The 19,135-nt window shown below is 36.4% G+C and overlaps 1 protein-coding gene across 3 annotated transcripts in view; it reads right to left on the minus strand.

Annotated features, from left to right (window-relative positions):
- Positions 1–4,228: 4,228 nt before the first annotated feature.
- Sycp1 (synaptonemal complex protein 1) overlaps positions 4,229–19,135 on the minus strand; it is a 119,684-nt gene continuing 104,777 nt past the window's right edge. For 2 of the 3 annotated variants that reach the window (XM_034500314.2, XM_076932104.1), the window contains 4 exons: positions 12,586–12,762; positions 6,211–6,354; positions 4,891–4,977; positions 4,327–4,795 (listed from right to left, as the gene is read on the minus strand). In XM_034500314.2, coding sequence (XP_034356205.1) covers positions 4,658–4,795; positions 4,891–4,977; positions 6,211–6,354; positions 12,586–12,762 — 546 coding nt within the window. In that variant the 3' untranslated portion in view covers positions 4,327–4,657. Of the gene's footprint in view, positions 4,796–4,890; positions 4,978–6,210; positions 6,355–12,585; positions 12,763–19,135 lie in introns of all 3 variants that reach the window. The other variant, XM_076932103.1, reaches the window with a different exon arrangement.

Below are 19,135 nucleotides of genomic sequence, written 5' to 3' on the forward strand. Positions count from 1 at the left end.
CAAAGGACACTCAATAGAACAAATCAGCAGCCCACAGATTGGGAAAGGCTCTTCATCAACCCGGTATCTGACACACTACAAAGAACTCAAGAAGTTAAGACACAAACAACCCAAATAACCGAATTAAAAATGGGGTACAGAACTAAACAGAGAATTCTCAACAGAAGAATCTCGAATGGCCAAGAAGCACTTTTAAAAATATTCAAAGTCCTTAGTATTCATGGAAATCAAAACAACTATGAGGTTCCATCTTATACCTATCAGAGTGGCTAAGATAAAAAACCCAAGAGATAGCATATGCTGGCAAGGATATGGAACAAGGGGAACACTCCTCCATTGCTGGTGGGAGAGCAAACTTGTACAACTGCTTTGGAAATAAAATTGCCATTTTCCCAGAAAACTAGGAATAGTTCTATCTCAAGACTCAGCTATACCACTCCTGGACATATACCCAAAAATGCTCCAACACCTCACAAAGATACTTGCTCAGCTATGTTCATAGCAGCTTTATTCATAATAGCCAGAAACTGGAAACAACCTAGATGTCCATCAATTGAAGAATTGATAAAGAAAATGTGGTACTTTACCTTACAGAAGCTTTTCAATTTTATGAGGTCCCATTTGTCAATTGTTGATCTTAGAACATGAGCCATTGGAGTTCTGCTCAGGAAATTTTCCCCTGTGCCAATGTGTTCAAGGTTCTTTCCCATATTTCATCATATCTGGTTTTATGTGGAGGTCCTTGATCCACTGGGACTTGAGCTTTGTACAAGGATACAAGAATGGATCAATTTGCATTCTTCTACATACAGATAGCCAATTGAACCAGCACCATTTGTTGAAAATGCTGTCTTTTGTCCACTGGATGGTTTTGGCTTCTTTGTCTAAGATCAAGTGTCCATAGGTGTGTGGGTTCATTTCTGGATTTTCAATTCTGTTCCTGATCTTCCTGCCTGTCTCTATACCAATACCACGCAGTTTTTTATCACTATTGCTCTGTAGTATAGATTGAAGTCAGGGATGGTGACTCTCCAGAAGTTCTTTTATTGTTGAGAATAGTTTTTGCTCTCCTGGGTTTTATGCTATTCCAGATAAATTTGAGAATTGCTCTATCTCTGTGAAGAATTGAGTTGGAATTTTGATAGGGATTGCTTTGAATCTGTAGAATGCTTTTAGTAAAATGGTCATTTTTACTATGTTAATCCTGCCAATCCATGAGCATGGGAGATCTTTCCATCTTCTGAGGTCTTCTTCAATTTCTTTCTTCAGAGACTTGAAGTTCTTGTCATACAGATCTTTCATTTGCTTGGTTAGATTCACACCGAGGTATTTTATACTATTTGTGACTATTGTGAAGGGTGTCATATCCCTAATTACTTTCTCAGCCTGTTTATCCTTTGAGTAGAGGAAGGCTACTGATTTAATTTTATATCCAGCCACTTTGTTGAGTTGTTCATCAGCTATAGGAGTTCTCTCATGTATTGCGGGGGAGGGGAGTCACTTATGTATACTATCATATCATCTGCAAATAGTGGTATCTTGACTTTCTCCTTTCCAATTTGTATCCCTTTGACCTCCTTTTGTTGCCTAATTGCTCTGGCTAGAACTTCGAGTACTATATTGAATAGAGAAGAGTGGGCAGCCTTGCCTTGTCCCTGATTTTAGTGGGATTGCTTCAAATGTCTTTACATTTAATTTGATGTTGGCTATTGGTTTGCTGTATGTTGCTTTTATTATATTTAGGTATGGACCTTGAATTACTGATCATTCCAATACTTTTTTAACATGAAGGAGTATAGACATTGTCAATAGGATGAAACAGCAATTCACAGATTGGGAAAAGATCTTTACTAACCCTATATTCAACCCTTTACCAACCAAAATAACCCTATTAAAAATGGGTACAGAGCTCAACAAAATTCTCAACTGAGGAAATCTTGAATGGCTGGAAAGCACTTAAAGAAATGTTCAACATCCTTAAGGAAATGCAAATCAAAACAACCCTGAGATTCCACCTCACACCAGTCAGAATGGCTATGATCAAAATCTCAGGTGACAGCACATGTTGCCAAAGATGTAGAGAAAGAGGAACACTCTTCCACTGCTGGTGAGATTGCAAGCTTGTAAAACCACTCTGGAAACCAGTCTGGCAGTTCCTCAAAAAATTGAACATAGTTCTACCTGAGGACCCAGCTATACCACTCCTAGACATATACCCAAAAGATGCTCCAACATATAACAAGGACACATGCTCCACTATGTTCATAGCAGACTTATTTATAATAGCCAGAAGCTAGAAAGAACCCAGATATCCCTCAACAGAGGAATGGATACAGAAAATGTGGTACATTTATACAATGGAGTACTATTCAGCTATTAAAAACAATGACTTCATGAAATTCTTAGGCAAATGAATGGACCTAGAAAATATCATCCTGAGTGAGGTAACCCAATTACAAAAGAACACACATAGTATGCACTCACTGATAAGTGGATATTAGCCAAAAAGAAGCTCACAATACCCAAGATACAATTCACAGACCACATGAAGCTGAAGAAGAAGGAAGACCAAAGTATGGATGCTTTGGTCCTTCTCAGGAGGAGTAACAAAATATTCAAGGGAGCAAATAAGGAAGACAAAGTGTGGAGCAGAGACTGAAGAAGGGGTCGTCTGGAGACTGCCCCTCCTGGTGATCCATCCCATGTGCAGCCACCAAATGCAGATGGTGTTGTGGGTGCCAGGAAGTTGCATGCTGACAGGAGCCTGATATAGCTGTCTCCTAAGAGACTCTGCCAGATCCTGATATATACAGAGGTAGATGCTCGAAGCTAATCATTGAACTGATCATGGGGTCCCCAATGGAGGAGTTAGAAGACTGAAGATGCTGAAAGGGCTTGTGGCCCCATAGGGAGAGCAACAATACCAACCAACCAGAGCTCCCAGGGTCTAAACTGCCAGACTGGGAACACACATGGAGGGACTCATGGCTCCAGCTATATATGTAGTAGAGGATGGCCTTATAGCAAATTCATAGGAGAGGAGTCCTTGCTCCTGTGAAAGCTGAATGCCCCAGTGTGGCAGAATTCAAGGATGGGAAGGCAAGAGTGGGTGGATGGGTGGGGGCACACCCTCATAAAAGCAAGAGGAGGGGGGATGGGATAGGGGGTTTCTGGGGTAGGGTGGAATGGGGAAAGGGGATAACATCTGAAATGTAAATAAATAAAATTTCCAACAAAAAAAGAAAGAATAAAAAGAAAATGTCCTATAGACTTGTCTACAAACAAACTGATGGGCAGCACTCTAGCACTTTCAGTTGAAGTTCCTTTTCTGAAATGCTTCTACCTTTTGACAAGTTAAAAAAAAAAAAAAAAAAACAACCCACTAACCAGGACAATCATTAATTCACAGCCAACCATTGAACTGATCACAGGGTTCCCAATGGAGGAGTTAGAGAGAAGACTGAAGGAGCTGAAGGGGTCTGAGGGCCCCATGGGGAGAGCAACAACACCAACCAACCAGAGCTCCTCAGGGTCTAAACCACCAGCCTGGGAGCACACAGGGAGGGACCCATGACTCCAACCAGGGTCCAGGAGAGGATGGCCTTGTGGGGTGTAAGTGGGAGAGTAGGTTCTTGGTCCCATGAAGGCTGGATGCCCTAGTTTGGGGGAATTTGAGGGTGGGGAGGTGGGAATCAGTGGGTGAGTGGGGGTACATCCTCATAGAAGCAGGAGGGGGGGATGGGATAGGGGGTTTCTGGGTTGGGGGGAAATGGGAAAAGGGGATAACATCTGAAAGGTAAATAAAATATCCAATAAAAATTAATTTCAAAAAAAAAGAAAAAGAAAACTTAAGCTATCAAACAAAAATCCTATCAACTTCCATTCATTTACAATCACCTTGTGATATATATTACTTCCTTTTACCTGCTACTATTGAGAAATGGCTATTCTTCCTAATGTTTTATACTTTATTTAATGTTTTACACAGTAAATTCCACCTCTCTTGACTATTGTAAAACATTCTATAAAATAGTTTGCTTCTGCTAACTCACTTCCTCTCTAGTAATTACCCCATTTAACTTCTTCCTTCAAAGTATGACTTCTTGAACTTTTTACATTTAATAGCAAAAGCTGCCTCCATTTCTTCTCCCCCATTCTCTTCTTAAATTCTTCCAATCACCAAAACTACTGGGAAAATTGCCAATGATCTCCCCAACAATTTCATTTTATCTCTGAAGAACATTATTTAATATAATTTATCACTCTCACCTCTCAAAATTATGATTAGCTATTCAGAGACCCTCACAAAAATCATTGAGGAATATTTGCATCCAAAATATTTTAATAGTAAGGAACAAATTATAAATCTCAATAATGCATTTCTAATGGTCAAAAGCTCAAGTTAAAAAAAACTTCAAACTTCAATATCCATTGCAAGTAAAAAGCAACAAAATGTAAGTATCTGAATACAATAAAAAAATTCAGATAAAATATAGTTATTTTATATTTAGGCCAAAAATATAACAACATAAACACAAGTTATTAATGTAATTAATTTTAAAGTCTGAATTCCTTGGTAAAGTCTTGCTCTCTGGGAAATAATAAAGTTAACTATTTAATGTTTTTAGTCTCTGTAACCAACATTGGGTTTCTGAAATTAAATAAATAACTTTTCTGCTTCCTTTAGTCTTCTTTTCCTATCAAATTTAGCAATTGTTGCCCAACGGTCTTCTCTCATTTTTTTCAGACTTCCAAACTTCATAAAAGATGCAGGAGTTGATAGAGATAAAGGAGTCTAAATACAAAATAAAATAAAACAAGATCTTAATATATTTAGGAAATGAAATCAGCTTTTAAATTTTGATTTCTGAAGTAAAATTTAACAGCTACCTGTTTGGGAGTTTTGACTAATAGATGAGAATCTGGTGGATTATTATTGTAAAGCCTGTTTGATATATCTTCCTCTGAAACCAGGCTCTTGAAGAAAAACACAAAAATACAATGTTATAGTTTTTCAGTATTATGTTATTAAAATTTTGTCAACATATCACCTATGAGGAGAATGAGAGGTAAATTAAGTAAAAGAAAGGGGGTAGCAAAAACGTTAAGGAAAATAGAACCTGTAACATTTACATCCTGAGATTTGGAGACAAAATACTTATTGTGCATACAATTCTAGAAAACTATACCAGAAATACAAGTGTGGCTGTCTGCCACAGGTCTGTAGGTTGACTGGGGTATACCATTAGTCACTACCACTTAAGGCTGCACTTGACCCAAAAGCAATTGCCAACTAATATTTTCATTGGAAAATATAGAAACTGAAATAAAATTCCAGAGTTCCTAAACAGTTCATTTTATTTTTGCCAGCATAAGTGTCGCCTATGCGAGAGATTCCTGGTATATCCCACTTTACCATGTTCCCAGGGTCACACACAATAATTTTGTTTTACCTTCACAGTTTTGCAGTGCTAGGAATTAAAGCTTAGGCACCAATACAAATACTATCACTGAGCTATAACCTTAAGCCATACAACTCTCCTTTTAAAAAATGAAAATGAAATAATTTAAAGACATTTTGAATATCACAGTAGCTAAGAAATTGTTCAAGATTACTCTGGTAGAAATACAACAGAATTTCAACACTGGAATGTTTACCTCCAAAGTCCAGGCTATCTCTAGCCATTCTTAAAAGTAAACATTCTTATGAAAATAGTTGCTTCCTTAAACATGCTATCCTTACTACATTACTTCTTAGGAGTGACAGAATGTACGGTTGTCAGTACTATGATATAAATGCCAATCAGTATTAGTGTAAAATAAAGCAACATATACCCAAAAATATGAGACTCTTAATAACATATTTGGCTGTAACAATGTTAAAAGTATTAATCCCATTTTTATGTTTTTAAATGTAGTAAAACATCTTTCATAATATTTTTCTGGAAATCACAACAATTAGTCATCTCATATGCCAAGTATATGATATTGTATGGTTTAAGTGTCATGTTTTCTAAAATTTAGAGGGAAATTGTTTGAACCTTAATTTCTGTCAAATGGCATGAAAACATATAATTCTGTCTTGTGACAGTTTGTTGTATTTTATTATCACAATGGTAGATACTATGTATATATGTTACACATTTATATTAAGAAATAACACAAATAATGACATAAATTAAAAATGCTAGTTTTTCATAATATTTTTACCAAGAGATCAGTAGTTTCTGAACTATCTGAATTAACATCAAATTCAAAGACTGTTTTTCTCTTTTTATTACTTCCTCCAGTAGGTATATACTTGTTTTCTCTCTGATACATGCTCTTTTTAGTTGGTGTCTTCACTGTATATTCCTATGTAAAGAGAAAAGGAAAAAAACATACATGAGTGCTTAAGGTAGTAGAATATACCTATAATCCCTTCAGGGGGCTGAAGAAAGATGTTGAGTTTGAGGTCAACCTGGACAACATTGACAGTTCTAGTTCATTCCCTTCAAAGGCAATTTGAAACTAGCAATAAACTTCCATTATTGGCAAATATAACAAGCAAACATTTTGGACAGATAGTTAATGCAGATGATTTTGATATAATATTTTCTTTCTTCGAAATGTTTAGAATATTGGAGTTTAGCCTTTCCTTTGACAGAGTACAAAGAACAGCAGAGAAAGGAAGACAAATTTCTATCCCAGCTTCAGCAATCAACACTCTTTACAAGAAGTTTTATTTTTCTAATCATAATTGAGAACCAAATATTTAATAAACATTGCTATTCCCATAAAACTCACTTCTAAATGAGAAAATACGCTTAATTTTAAGAGAATATAAGCAAAATTACCACATTAGAGAGCTCTAAAAACGCACTCCTCTATAACAACATTAAATACATTGGTAAAAATTATCAGAATTTATTACTCAGTATTCTGGAAATTAATAAAAGTCTTACAGCCATCTAGGGAGCTTTGTGATGTTTTAATTTACCCTTGTCCCCATCATTGTTGACATCTAGTTAATCACTATCAATAAAAGATTTTTAAAAGCATACAAATAAATAAATGTTAATAAATAACCAACTAGCCAGTCGTTGGAATCCTAAAGAACAGGGGCTGACATTTTCAAAATGATTAAAATAAGAACTATGTTCACCTAAAGTATTGAGGCAGACAAGCAAGCATAGGAGAGATTTTTAGCTGGGACTCTCATTTGATTTGGAGTTATGCACATGTCCCATCTTGTAGTAGTGCACTTGGCAGCCTAGTTCCTTTGACTGCACATATGCACATGCATCCTTCTTCAAACAATGAGCTTAGCCACCACAGAAAAAAAGATTTTCATGAAAGACTTATGTAGAACGTTGTTTTAGAGATTCTTGAACATACTAACAATCAGAACTTTTTTATATCTGAAAGGTGAATTCATTGATTTTTATTATTCTCTTACTTTTTTAACAAAAATAATCATTTATATCCTATTAAAGAGGACTCTGATACTGCTGTATAAACATTAAAACAATAAATATTTAAATTTCTATTATATACCTGCTGGCTTCCTAGGTAAGAACAAAATGAAAACACTTTCCGTTGTCCACTATTACCTACACCCAGATCCCCTAGTCAGAAATCTGGCCTTCAAAATCTATGAAGAAAAGCATCTTTATAATAGACTGTAAAAGAAAGAGATAAGCTAAAACATTTAGTTATGTGTGTAGTTTCCCTTTTGTTTATTCCTGAGCCTTAGTGAAAACCTTTACAAGCCCTGTCTTATCTATGTGGTGGGAGGCAAAACACAAGTTAATGTCATGAATAGTTTGGATTAAAGGGGGACGGTCTGAATAAAGTTGTGAAGAGGATGAAGCTAAGGTTCAGAATCTGCATTTTTGTAGAGTCCTCCACTATCCTTGGTGAAGCACACAGGATGTAATTTCAGAGGAGAAACCCTAGTGCAGAATTCTGTAGAGTGATAGTTATACTATATCTCTATGAATTTGGAATCACTCAAGATTCCATATGGAACTGGTATATGTCTCAGATAAAGTGAGCCATAATATTTGTGGTATGTAGCAGGAATAGACTTTGTTATTTTAAGACAGAGTCTTTATATAAGCTTAGGATGACCTCATGGAGATCCTCCTGCCTGTTTTCAAAATGTATGTGAGACCTTATTTTAAATTCTTTAGATAAGCGGCCAAGAACCTGGAAACACCTAGCCTAGACCCCAAACACCAGTAACAGTATCCTTCACAAAAGAGAACTTAATATATAATATAGAATAATAAATATATAATTTCCAGATAAAGAACTTGTCACTCATAGACCTCATACAAGAAATATTTGTATGAAGTGAGACCCTTCAGTCTAAAATGAAATAAAAGTATATTAAAGCAAATGTTTTTAATACTGTTGAAATCACTAGTTCGAATTAAATCATTTTAATTTAAGGTGTTATAATTGTCAAAGCACAACCAAGCAATGACTCTTAAAACAGTAAAAACCCAAAATTAAACCATCACTCTAAAAAGAATCTACTTAACCTAAAAGAAGAGAGAAATGCAAGAAAAAATAGATGTAAGACTTGGCATAAGAAACAAAATGATGGAAGTACATTCTACCATCTCAGTAATTAATTCCATGTCAATAATCACTCTAAAGGACAATGAGTAATAGAATAAATTATGTGAAAAAGATGTAGACCAACTTCACAAAAGACCAATTTTAGGTCTAATGGCAGAGATTAACAATATTAGGTAGAAAATTATGTATTGTACTAAGGAAAATAATTTCAAAGTAGCTACACCCTTATTCAGCAAAACTTAAGATAAACAATGGTACTTTTAAGAGTTTAATCTATCAAAATGTTGTAAGCAGACCTTCAAAACACATGAATCCATAACCAGAAAAACAATAGTGATTTCAAAAACTCACTTTTACTAATTAGTAAAAACAACTACACAGAAGCTAAGGAAACACGAGGTTTAAAAGATTCTATAATGCAATCAAATGAAGATTAGGGAAATTAATAAATATGTAAATATAGCAATTCATAAATATCTTATATCATAAATATCTCAGCTCATTATTTAAGCCAGGTGTGGTGTCATATACCTTCAATACCAGCACATAGGAAGCAGAGGCAGGCAAATCTGAATTTGAGCCTCACCTCATCTAGAGAAAAGCATACGAAGACAGCCAGTACTACACAGAGAAACTTTGTCTTAAACAAACTAAAACAAAAATTTAAAAACAGTTACAAGGAAGCTAGAAAACACTTTGAGATGTATAAAAATGAAACTACAGTATATGAAAATCTATGGGATATAGTAAAATCAATTCTTGGAGGAAAAACTGTAGCTATAAATGCCTTCCCTAAAAATTAAAATAAAAATTTAAAATCAAGAAGCCAGGCATGATGGCTCATATCTATAATTCCAGCATTCAGGAATTTAAGCAAAGCACAGGTAACATATCAAGTGTCAGATTAGTCTTGGCTACAGTATAAAACAGTTTTTAAAAAAACAAGACAAAGCATAAAGAGATAAGACAATTTAATGTAACTGGTATATTAATTTATCTTTAAATAAAAAAGAAAAACTGTAAAATTCATATAAAAGCTCAAATTTAGTTAGGAAGTAATATATTAATGTAAGCTTTTTGGTTTTAACAAATGTGTCATGTTATAGAAAAACCTGGATAAAAGTTGCACACAACTTTTATGTATTACCTTATAGCATGTTTCTAAAAATACACAATTGCAATTAGTTCACTTTTAAAAATAAAAGGTAACCATGCCCACTAGAATGACTAAAATGAAAAGCTAAGAATATAGAGCCATTAGGACATTCATTGACTCTAGATATAATTGCTAGAGTGTAGAAATTTTAGTATATACTGACACTCATAATTTGGGTAGTTTTTTGGTAAATTAATTTACCAATTAAATCAATGTAAATTCTTTAATCACAAAAAATGAGTGGCAGTATATACTAAAATAAATATATCTTCACAATCTAGCAATTTCATTCCTTTGTACATATTTAACTAAAATGTATATGTCAGGTACTATGATTTTTATAACAATACTTTTCATAAAAGTCTAACCTGAAAACTATCGAAGTATTGATTAGCACAACTGATCAAAAAAAAAAAAAAAACTGTAACACAATCACACACTAGAATGTTATATACTAGTAAAAATGATATATAACTTTTAAGCTACAACATGGATAAACTCATAAACATAACATTCAATAAAGGAAATACAGATAAAAAGAATATGTGCTACATTGTTGGGCCTAACAGGAGGTCTAATCTCCATTCCACCTCCACCCTTCAGTCATGTACACAGGTGGAGGGCACGAACAGGCCCTAGAGAGATGTACATACTAATGAGGTACCTGAAGGACAATGGTGGAGCTGATTAAACATTCCTCCCCAGCCCCTACCCCCTTCTCCCCTCCCCTTTTAACTCAGGTCGATCCTGGGTTTGGGGGGGTATGCATCCAGATCCATCCACAATCTGCCATGTGAATAAACCAGTCTTGGAAACCCAAGGGCTTCCTCGTGTGTTGGGGCTGCGCCGCTATGAGGAACCGTGAGGAGCCAGGGAAAGGCTTTTAGTTAATGAACAGCCAGGCCCAACTTCCAGCTGGAGGAACCCAGAGCGTTCCCAGCCAACTACCCACAGCATGGCGGGAGGAACCCTGGGATCCCCAAGCCTTTTTTTCCCCACACTACATGAGGAATAGAGATCAATAACTGATCTTAGAAGAAGGACTAATGACTGGAGCTTTTCTGAAAAGCCAGTAAAGTTCTCTAATCTGAGTGTTGGTTTTAAAGTTATGTTTGGTTTAAGGTGAATAATTAAGATCTGTAATTTTTCTTAAAAATATTTCAATTAAGTTTTTAAAGTGAAGTTATTCTTTAATATTATTTTACATTGTAAACATGCATGTTATGAATAATTTAATATAAAGGTTTTTCTAAGCTATATAGTTATGCTGGTTGGTTAGCTGTCAACTTTACACAAGCTTGAATCATCTAAAAAGAGGGATCCTCAATTGAGAAAATGCCTCCATAAGACTAGGCTGTAGGCAACTCTGTGCAGCAATTTCTTGATTAATGACTAATGAGAGAGGGCTCAGTCCACTGGGTGTGGTGAGGGTGGTCCTTGATTTATAAGAAAGTAGGATGAGCAAGCAATGAGAATCAGGCCAGTAATCAGCACTCCTCCATAGCCTCTGCTTTAGTTCCTGCCTTGAGTTTCTGCCCTGATTTTCCTCCATGATGGACTGTTTCACAACAATAGAAAGAAAGAACTAAAGTTGACTAATTTTCATAAGTTAAATATTATTTGTGTATATTTATTATGAAAGGATTGAAAACTTTCTCTTTCATACTGGAGTGGTCAACCAGAACTCAAAACTGGGTAAGTGCTAGTAGCCCACATCATAAAGAACATGAAATATACTTCAGGCCATATTCATTTCTGAATTTTATTTAAAAGCGAAGGGACTGGTGAGATGGCTCAGCGGTTAAGAGCACTGACTGTTCTTCCAGAGGTCATGAGTTCAAATCCCAGCAACCACATGGTGGCTTACAACCATCTGTAATGAGATCTGATGCCCTCTTATGGGGTGTCTGAAGACAGCTACAGTGTATTTACATATAATAATAATTAAATAAAAACCTTTTTAAAAAGTGAAAAAAGTGACCCTATAATTGACAAACACTTCTCATTTATTTCAATGAAATAAGAAAATAAGATACAAAATTTCAACTTAAAAAGAGTACAATCAGGTTCAGATACTTTTTACTTCAACTTGCGAAAAAAGTGTCCTTGTAAAGACTAGTTTGCAACAGTGGGAGAGGGGTGTCTTTCTATTATAAAGTTATGAACTTGGGTAACAAATCTATTTAGCTATACTTGTGTCTGGCTGAGTAGAGGAAAGGAAGCCTAAGAGTAGAATAGCATATAAAAGAGGGGTTGTCAGAATAAAATTCTACACTTGTTCCCCACATATAAATAAATATGTGAGCTATGTATGGTGGCACATGCTTTTAATCCCAGCACATCGGAGGCAGAGGCAGGGGGATCGCAGTGAGTTCAAGGCTAGCTAGTCTATATAGCAAGCTCTAGGACAGCCAAGACTACAAAGAAAGCCCCTGTCTCAAATAAATAAATAAATAAATAAATAAATAAATAAATAAATAAATAAAAATTTAAAAACCTGTGGAAGGCAGATAAAATTGAATCATCTTGCTAATGGCAATTACTGCAAGATGACTGCTAAATAAAAGGCAAAAATTGATGTAGAACAAATAGCAATGGGGGTGGTAACTATAGCAGCACTATAAAGCTTCAAATCTGGACCAGACTTCCCATATTCAACACTATGCATTGGTAAATGACCAACAAGTTATAGAATCTGCCCAAGATGTCATTAAGTTTGGACATGATGAAGGAAAAATTATTTTAAAAAACAAAACCATTTCATGCTGAAAGATCTATGCAAAAAATTAGTTTTATATGTATATGAAGCTATGGTATATAATACCAAAAAAATTACTATCTTAAGAAATTTATCAACAAACCTTTGTAACTGTTGTAGATAAAATGCTTTTGGCAGATGCCGGTAGATTATCTCTGTTATCTTTGGATTTGCCACCATCCATTGAAGAAAGCCGAGATATATTTTGTGAAGGAGTTGTTTTAGAATCAAATTTCCAACTAGTGGCTTCAGGTGATTCCAGTAAAGATGCCTGTATTTTCTACATAGAACAAAAGTGAATAAAACAATGTTAATTTTTTGTTTGTTTTTTAAAAATAATTCCTCATTATGAAGCCCATGTCAACTTCAAACTCCACAATGCTTTAGTTTTACAGTCTAATTCATCTTTTAAAGTGAGGGGGAAAAATGACAGAGAAATTTTCTGAAAAAAAAAAAACTGAAAAATGGGCAATTGCTCCAATTTTGAGAAAATAAGTTACAAATTTACTCTAAATACTTTGCCTTTACTTCAACCCAGTATTTTTTCTCATTTCTATCTTAGTATACAGCTTCTTTAGCAACTCATGTGGTGAACTGCTAGAATATATATAATGTATATGGAATTAGTTTCCATATACATTATATATAACCTAGTAAAAGATAAAAATTTTCCTACTAAAATACACACAAACAAACAGAGAGACAGGAGGAGCGAGAACTGAGTACTGAGATCAATCCTAGAGCCTTATACATGCTAGAAAATCCTCTATGACTGAGTTCTATTCTAACCTCTCAAAAAAGTAGTAATAATTGCTTTAGTGGACTGTTATATGAATTCCAAGTATATCATGTTCTATTCCACCTCTTTCTTTGGTCACCATCATCTCCAAAAAAATCAATTACAGAAAACATTCAATTAAATACATACAGATACACATATGTGTGCACAACACACACACACACACACACAGAGGGAAGAGGGGACTTTCAAAAGTTTGCTATTTTAACTTGGAGAGTGAGTTTAAACTAGGAGGTATAGGTGCACAACTAAAAAAAGTGATTACAAAAGGCTTGAGAATTTGCTCAGCAATTAACCACTGCATGTTCTTCCTGAGCACCCCAATTCCATTCCCAGCACCCACATGGTAGCTCAAAATCTATTGTAACTCCAGTTGGAGGGAAGCTGATGCCCTCCTTCTGGCCTTCTCGGGCACTCACTGCCAGTACATAACGCAAAGACATGAATGCAAACAGAACACCCAAACACCAAACACATAAAAATTAAAGGTTAAAAAAAAAAAGAGTTGAAAGCAAACAAAACAAAATGTTTCAGTGACTTCCGGTAGTATTAAAAGGTACTAAATACAATATTCTCTTCTCTGGGTATATTATTGTCTTCCCAGGTGATAATGTCTTCAGATTTAAATTTGCCAATTTAGAAAATGGAGCTACTAAATGAAAATAATTTCGTTTCGGCCTTGTTCTAATGATCTATTATTATAACCATTTTTCAGCACATAGGGATTTTTCATTTTCCTGAACTTTGTTTTGAGAACTGGTCTAAGACTCCATATAAAAATCAAGTTGTCTTTGAACTTGCAGCAATCTTCAATTTCTAAATGCAGAAGTAAAGGACTGGCACTTTATTTCAATTGTATTTCTGTATCCTTTTTGTACATATTTTATACTATAATTGAATGTATAATTTTGATGACAGTTTATGTTTTTCTTGCTCTCTGGATTCTTCAGAGGACAATATTCCTGAAATAGATCTGAATGGAAATTTAAAGTCACTGTTCCACCACCTTGTGGCCATGTCAGAAAAATGCCATTTACTTGGTGGCCTAAAAAACAAGCCTGACTTTCACACACATATCCCTTGGAGAATACATATTTCTTCATAGTAATGGAAATAATCATAGAAATGTATATTTCTGTAAACACAATTTGTCATAATGTATTTCAAATGATATAGAACATACATTGATTCTCTCTGTTGTATTTATCTTATATGACATTTACTTTATGCTAAAGATTATTTTAAATAAATTACAAATACCATCTCACTTAATCTTCCTAACAAATTGAAAGTGTAGATAAGAATATCCTTTAAGACAAAATTAAGGCATGAAGAATTCAAATAACTTACACAAAATCACAAACATTTGATCAATTTAATGTTATTATTAGGTCTGTGATATTCCAGTATGGCTAGAAAAGTATAATTCTCAAAGGCCTACTTAAATTTCTTCAGTTCTTTAATAATTTTGTTCATTTTTACAGCATATATAACATGTAGACTCTTCAAATAAGAAAATATCACTTACTAATCTGATAACAGATATAATTAAGTACATATTATAGAATTAAACATGAATCAGTCTATCTCTAGGAAAACATAATATATAATTTAATTATATGAATGTTTTAAATCTATAAAAGAATATTAGTGACTAAATGTTTTTCCATCTTATCAGCTACTAAACAGACTATAATCCTTCTGGTTAATTTTAGTATGGTAATATCTTCAATGATAATCTCTTCAGGTGTCTAGTGCAGTCTCAGGGAAAATAAAGCACTAAGTACTCACAAACAGGTTCAATACTTCCTTCTCTTTTTTAACTCAAAGGTCACAAAGCTGTGGCATTATCTATGCCTAACAACTGAGTTATTTCCAGACTACTGTTTCAGACTTCAATGTAATTTTAATCATAGCACTGTCTGCTAAAAGGCCATATCATTATAAAGAAAGTAACAATTTAACCCAAAGCTTGTAAGTCAGAGGCTCTAGATTAACTCTTCATCCCCACAATGAAACTTCCTTACATTGGGGAGCTCTATATGTTGGGAGCCGACTTTTAGCAGAATGTGGCTATCAGCTTTGCAGCCATCTTGAGCCATATACCCTGACAAGAGACTTGCTTTTCAACAGCCTACAACAGCTGAGCACACTCTGATAACATCTTGTTTATCCCACATATCTTGTTTTGTTGTTAGTGCCCCCAGCTGCAAGGCACACGTGGTAAAATGCCTTCAGCTGTGTTTCCCTGCTTATCCATGACTTCAAGGCACATGGTGAAGTGTATATATACCTGTTGAGAGCCACACTAGCCCCACGTTCAGGTGCCAAAAATGTCGCGGCCCGAGCAAAATGTTGAGGCCCGGGCTGCCCCGAGTTTGGCAGCCACTGTATCCCGGCCCAAGGTCGGGGTTCAGCAAGAGAGAGTGAATGAGGGTGGACTCGAGGAATGGAGACCAGACAGAGTGTGTTTCAATCCCGTTTATTCTTCAGTCTCTCTTCTTCTCTCCAAGTCCCAAGTCCTAAGTTCCTAGTCCCTAGTTCCTAGTGCCTCCAAGTTCCAAGTTTCTTCTTCCAAGTTCTCTTCCAAGTGCCTGCTACCTAATGCCTAATTCCTACTCCAAGTTGTACTCTCTGAAGTGTCTCCTAAAAGTGTCTGCTCTGTCTGATTCCCTGTTCTCCAAATTGTTCTGTCTAGAGCCAAGTGTCTTCTACCTAATGTCAAGTAATCTGTTACTTTCTCTGTCTGCCTCTATCCTTTTATATGTCTCACTTCTAAGCCATGCCTTTTGGTCACACCTTTAATCATGCCCTTAGGTCTTGTCTCTAAATCTGATCTCTACACTTCTAAGTCATACTCTTAAAACACACACCTTTAATCTCACACACCTTTAATCTCACACACCCAAGGTATCTAAACCAAGATTATCGGAGTGTGCTCAGCTATTGTAGGCTATTGTAATCCAAGTCTCATGTCAGGGTATATGGCTCAAGATGGCTGCAAAGCTGATAGCCGCTTTCTGCTAAAAGTCAGCCCCCAACATATACCCAGGATTTTCCTTTTCGTAAACGAGACTAGAGAGTTGGTCACACACTCTGGCTTGTCTCCATTCTTCGAGTCTCTTCCCCTCCATCCCCACTCTCTCTCTTGCTAGACCCTGACCTGAGGACCGGAACAGCAGCTCGGGTGGGATACAGTGGCCCCAAGCCGGGCAGTGTGGGCCTCAACAAAGTGGCACTCAAGAATGAGAGACCCAGTGAGGGACGTTACTGGAAGAAGGATCTGCTGAAAATTCAGAAGTGAAATGAAGGTGATCACTGTGGGAATCTGCCACATCGAGAAAGGTAAGTCATGATAATGAAAATGGGGCAAGAAATAAGTCAGCCTGAACTCAACTCTCTGTTTTTGTTTTGTTGTTTGCTGCTCACATGTGTTAATTGTCTACTTTTGTTTCATCGTTTGAATGCTGTCTTTCATGTTCAAAATAAAAAGGTGGTTGTAGATCACAGAAAGGAGTTACAGGAAAAAAAATTTCTATTCTTCAACAACTAATAGAGTTAGAAAAAGAGTATCAGAACTTAATTAATCAGCTACAAAAATTAAAGACAGGAAAAAGGTCTCGAGAGGGCAAGGAAAATCCCCTGGCTGCCATACAAGGACAATCAGTAAGAGATTTTTTGGCAAGAAGAAATCCAAAGGCCTGTTTTAAATGTGACAAGCCTGGACACTTTGCAAGAGATTGCAAGGTAGAAAATGAATTAACCCAGAGACAGCCCAGAAAACAGCCTGGGCTCTGCCCACTTTGCAAACGTGGAAGGCATTGGGCTAGTGAATGTAGGTCCAAAAGAGATGCACAAGGAAACACCCTTTCCCATAATCAGGGAAATGGGAACAGGGGCCAGCTCCAGGCCCCGAACCAACACAAGCCAAAACAGGCTTATGGAACAGTCAGTTTCATACCAGCAAACACCAATCCCTTTCTGAACTTAGTCAAGCAACACCAGGAAGCGCAGGACTGGACCTCAGTTCTGCCACCCACACAGTATTAACCCCAGAAATGGGACCTCAGGCCTTACCCACTGGAGTGGTTGGACTGCTCTATCCAAATGTGTTTGGCCTGATAGTGGGAAGAAGCAGTGCTACTATGCAGGGACTACAAATTTTTTCTGGAGTTCTAGACAATGATTATCAAGGTGAGATTAAGGTAATGGCACAGGCAATTCAGAATATAGTCACCATTCCTACAGGAAGGAGGATAGCTCAACTATTGTTACTTCCATTGTTTCCTACTAATCACAAATATAAGAGTCCTAAGAGAGGGGATCAAGGCTTTGGTTCCTCTGATGCATACTGGGTACAGCCTATAGTTAAACAAAACCTATGATGACACTGTGGCTGGATGGAAAGGCATTCCAAAACTTGATTGATACTGGAGCTGATGTGACTATCCTAAAACAAAGTGATTGGCCTGCCAGCTGGCCTCTGACCCCAACTGTAACCAACTTAAAGGGTATTGGCCAAAGTCAAAACCCACAGCAAAGCTCTAAGGTGCTAATGTGTTAAGATAGAGAAGGAAATACAGGGAATATACAACCCTATGTCACCCCAGGCCTTCCTATTAATCTCTGAGGCAGAGATCTGTTATCCCAGTTGGGATTGATTATGTGCAGCCCTAATGAAGGAATCACGGCTCAAATGATAAACTCTGGATTTTCCCCAGGGAAAGGATTAGGAAAAAGTGAAGAAGGGATTACTCATCCTATTGAGGTCCATGGTAACACTGGAAGAAGAGGCTTGGGGTATTTTTGATGGGGGCTACTGATTCAGCTGCACCCCTAGGGCATTGTGCAGATCCCATCACCTGGAAGGGGGACTCGCCCATATGGGTGGATCAGTAGTCCCTAACCACTGAAAAATTACAAGCTGCTCAGTTGCTGGTGAAAAATCAATTTGAAAAAATTTAAAAAGTGGAATGATACCCTAGTAAAGGATCCCCCAGAAATATCCTTCATCATATTCTCTTATTTTAAATTTTTAAACTTTGGATTCTGAAGGAAAATCTGCTGCAGATAGATTCTGGCATCCTGATACCAAAAAGAATTTTGCAACAGTCCTCTGGAAAGACCCATTAACTGGAACCTGGAATAAGCCAGATCCAGTGCTTATCTGAAGAAGAGGTTCTGTCTGCATATATTCCCAAACTGCAGATGCTGCACGCTGGCTGCCAGAGAGACTGATTAAACAAATAGACAACAATAACAAAATCAGGGAGGAGAAAGCCCCTGAGAAGCGTATTTTTTCTTTGTAGGAAACATGAAGATGCTTCTCAATTGCCTTCAAACTGGAACAGATCAACCAGCAAACCTGACTTGGGAAGTCCTCAGTGTGGAAGCAGACATCACCACCCTTACCTGCAGGGTGGCTCTATTGGACTCTTGGTTCCCCAACTTATGATTTAGTGGAGAACATTGTTTAGACCCAGGAGAAAACCCACTACCACAGTTACTATAGTTGTTTTTTGGGTTTGAGATTGACTGAGCAGACATGGGGATTTCCTTACTTGTCTTGTTAAGATCAAAGCTATGACCAGTTCTATATTTCTGTGTGTTGCCTTTAAAAGAGTGTTGCTTTTATACTGACTATTCAGGAATTAAGTCTCTTGTCTCTCGGGTTCATACTGTTCAACAGACTGATGGCTTTTGTATGACAACAGATATACGCTATTCAAATGAAACCCATACAGGTCCACTATTATAGACTGTAAGTAGGGGACTCTGAAACCTCTGTCATCAAGACTGACGAGGATTAACCCCTAACTTACGCCCTAAGCTGGATAGTCAATGATGAGTAAGA

Source organism: Arvicanthis niloticus, chromosome 4, assembly GCF_011762505.2.
Source record: "Arvicanthis niloticus isolate mArvNil1 chromosome 4, mArvNil1.pat.X, whole genome shotgun sequence".
Classification (NCBI taxonomy): Eukaryota; Metazoa; Chordata; class Mammalia; order Rodentia; family Muridae; genus Arvicanthis; species Arvicanthis niloticus.